Source organism: Anolis carolinensis, chromosome 2 (assembly GCF_035594765.1).
Source record: "Anolis carolinensis isolate JA03-04 chromosome 2, rAnoCar3.1.pri, whole genome shotgun sequence".
Taxonomy (NCBI): Eukaryota; Metazoa; Chordata; class Lepidosauria; order Squamata; family Dactyloidae; genus Anolis; species Anolis carolinensis.
The window spans coordinates 8042961-8046710 of NC_085842.1; the positions used below are offsets into that span (position 1 = coordinate 8042961).

The 3750-nt window shown below is 43.2% G+C and overlaps 1 protein-coding gene across 4 annotated transcripts in view; it reads left to right on the forward strand.

Annotated features, from left to right (window-relative positions):
• The window catches only part of cuta (cutA divalent cation tolerance homolog), a 45514-nt gene extending 43130 nt beyond the window's left edge, over positions 1–2384 (forward strand). For all 4 annotated transcript variants that reach the window (XM_062973035.1, XM_062973034.1, XM_062973033.1 and 1 more), the window contains exons 5-6: positions 2008–2057; positions 2169–2384. In XM_062973035.1, coding sequence (XP_062829105.1) covers positions 2008–2057; positions 2169–2280 — 162 coding nt within the window. In that variant the 3' untranslated portion in view covers positions 2281–2384. The remainder of the gene's footprint in view (positions 1–2007; positions 2058–2168) is intronic.
• Positions 2385–3750: the final 1366 nt, after the last annotated feature.

Sequence of the window (3750 nt, forward strand, 5' to 3'; positions counted from 1 at the left end):
AAAAAGCAAAGAAAAATAAAGTCCTAATTAGAGGGAGAGAAATAATTGTTTTTATCCAATTGCTGCCACTTAGCAGGCTGTAAGCTCTGCCCACTTGGTCTCCTAGCAACCCACTCAGCCCTGTGTTAATAAAAGAATAAAAAATAAAATAAATACAAATAATACAATAAAAAACACTAAAAAAATTAATACAATAAAATACTCTAATAACAAAATAACAAAATATAATAAATAAAAAAGATAAGTTACAATAAAATTAAAAAAAATACAAATAACGTCAAATAAAAATTCCACAACAACTTTTAACCAATACCACCACCACTTTGCCACAGCAACACGTGGCCGGGCACAGCTAGTATCATTTAAAGCGACCCTTCCTTCTACACTGCCATATAAAATCCAGATTATCTGCTGGCTTTATGGTGTAAATTGTATTGTTTTAGTGTAGTATACGAGGGCTATCCACAAATTAGGTTACGTTTTGGATTTTAAAAAGGACAAAGTATAGGAGAAATCATGTACCATATGCAGCTGAAAGACACATCCCAATATTACAATCTCATGTAATCCCCACTGAAATCTAGGCACGTCTCATACAGATAAATGAGTTTGAAAAGGTCTGTCCCAGTAAATTTGCCGCCTCTCTCCTCCGTTTCCAACAATGGAAACGCAGTGTTTTGGCTCCGCTGCAGGAAGGGAGAAGGGGAAGAGCTGAGGACACAAGCGGGGAATTTACTGGAGCAGACCTTTTCAAACTCATTTATCTATATGAGACGTGCCTACATTTCAATGGCGATTACATGAGATTGTAGTTTTGGGATGTGTCTTTCAGCTGCATATGGTAAATGATTTCTCCTATACTTTGTCCTTTTTAAAATCCAAAACGTAACCTACTTTGTGGATAGCCCTCGTAGTAAGCCACTTGGACTCTCGTGTAATAGAGAAAAAGAAGAAATAAAAATAATCTATATAAAAATGTAATGTGCGTTTTACCATGGAGTAAACAACAAAACCACTAAACCAAAACACACGAAATTTGGCCACATAAGACATAGTCACCCAAAATATGTCTTTCAAAAAACAAACAAACTAGAAAAATAAAGTACAAATTAGAGGATCAGGAAAAGCCATTTTTCCCTAGCTGCCAGTTAGAAGGGTAGGCCCCACGCACTTCATCTCTTAGCAATCCACTTGGCCACCATGGAGTTTGGGGCTTCTTCACTCAGGCCTCTTCCACACTGCCTATAAAATACAGATTATCTGATTTGAACTGGATTATATAGGCCTTACCACACACCTATATAACCCAGAATGCCAAGTCCCATTAGCCACAGCAACGTGTGGCCAGGCACAGCTAATAATAATAATAATAATAATAATAATAATAATAATAATAATAATAATGGGATCCTACTGGGATCTGCATACATCATCAGAAAATACATCACACAGTCCTAGACACTTCGGAAATGTTCGACTTGTGGTTTTGCGAAACGAAATCCAGCATATCTATCTTGTTTGCTGTGCCATACAACGTCGTTGTGTTGATAATAATAATAATAAAATAATAATAATAATGACCATTGTGAGTCCCCGGGAAGAGAGGGCAGAGTATAAATAAAGTTTTATTATTTATTATTAGTAGTAGTCATCATAGTACCAGTGGGAGGTCTGTAGCCTTTTGGTCTGTTAATGTTGTTTCTGTGTATGTGTGATTTACTTGTGCAAATCTATAAACCTGTGTGAATGTTCCTTTACTTTTGGAGAGTTATGTTTGTTTCTCCTCTTGAATAAATACGTTTTTAAGAGGAAGGGTCCCCCAGAGGCCATCTAGACCAATCCCACTTCATTGCCTCTGCATGGAGTTGCAGGTGACACTTTCCTCCTTCGAAAGTGCCATTCGGTTCCAGTTCAGCCCCATATATATGTATTTGGGGGGGGGGGGCACTGAGGTTTGGGGAGGGAATAAATGGGGAGGGGGCTATATCTCTGCTCTTCTTCCTCCAGATGATCAAGACCCGCAGCTCCCGCGTCTCTGCCTTGGCCGAGTTCGTCCGGTGAGTCCTCTCAAGGGGGGTGCTTATCCATGTGGGCCACACCCCAAATATATATTGGGGGGGGGGGGTGTCTGATGAAGCCAACCCCTCCCAATCCCTTTTGCCTCGTAGGTCGGTCCACCCGTACGAAGTGGCGGAAGTCATTGCGGTCCCGATCCAGCAGGGAAACCCTCCCTATTTGAAGTGGGTCGAAGAGACGGTGCCGGAGGAGGGGCCGAAGTGAAGCTGGCCTTCTGTGCCTTCTCCCCCCCCAAAAAAAATACCCCCACGTGACCCCCGAGGACAGTCCTGCCACTGGAATAAATACAATTAAAAGAGCAGAAGGTGCATCCGGGCTCTGCATGCGGTCACCCTCCGTCTCCCAGGCCTTGGGCACAAGTTACTTTTTTGGAGCACAACTCCCAGAATCCTCTTGGGGAACGTCACTACATCTCCCAGAACCCTCCAGCAAAGTCTCCCACCTCACAAGGAGTAGATCTCGTAAGGTTTTGTTATGCCGGTGTCCATCCATCCGGACCGGGTGCTTTGCCTGATTTCAACTCTTTAACCTCCACCATAATAATAATAATAATAATAATAATAATAATAATAATAATAATAATAATAATAATAATAATGTATTAGGGTTGTTGTATGTTTTCCGGGCTGTATGGCCATGTTCCAGAAGTATTCTCTCCTGACGTTTCGCCCACATCTATAGCAGGCATCCTCAGAGGTTGGGAGGCATGGAGAAACTAAGCAAGGAAGTTTATTTATATATCTGTGGGAAGTCCAGGGTGTGAGAAGAACTCTTTGTCAGTTGGAGGCCAGTGTGAATATTGTAGTTAATCACAACCTCTAGAACATGGCCATACAGCCTGGAAAACAACCCTGTGATCCCGGCTGTGAAAACCTTCGACAACACAATAATGTTGTCGAAGGCTTTCATGGCCGGGATCACAGGGTTGTTGTATGTCTTTCGGGCTGTGTGGCCATGTTCCAGAAGCATTCTCTCCTGACGTTTCGCCCACATCTATGGCAGGCATCCTCATACCTCACCACCTCTGAGGATGCCTGCCATAGATGTGGGCGAAACGTCAGGAGAGAATGCTTCTGGAACATGGCCACACAGCCCGAAAGACATACAACAACCCAACACAAAAATGTATTACTCGCCTCTCCTTCCTGCTCAAGGCAATGCACAACGAGGCTAAAACAGAGACAGAGTTGATGAACCCACAAGGCTGCAACAGGTGAACCCAGAGTTAATACTTCCATCAACTCTCTGCCTTTACTTTCCGTTGGGAAGTCTTGTCTTTCTAGATATTGCTTTCAGGAGACCCTGGAACTTTAGATAAAGAGATGTGGAGCCGAGATCCCACTTTCGAGGGGATTCTGGGAGTTATGGGGAAGTTCTCCAAGTCGGAGGAGTTGGAAGTTCTGTGTGTTGGGTGCATCTACACGGTGGAATGAGTGTGGTTTGGCCCCACGTGTAACTGCCACGACCCCATGCTATGTGATCCTGGGAGATGCGATTTGGAGAGGCAAAGGAAGGAGGAGGCCAAAGACCTCGAGAAACTACAATTAGCTGGATATATAGAATGACACTGCCACCGGGGATATCCTGCAAGTTAATTCCACAGTGTAGATGCAGCCCAAGCATCCTTTTCAGAGGCAGTGGTCTTGACCCAAATAGCCACGGTGTTTCTCAGTC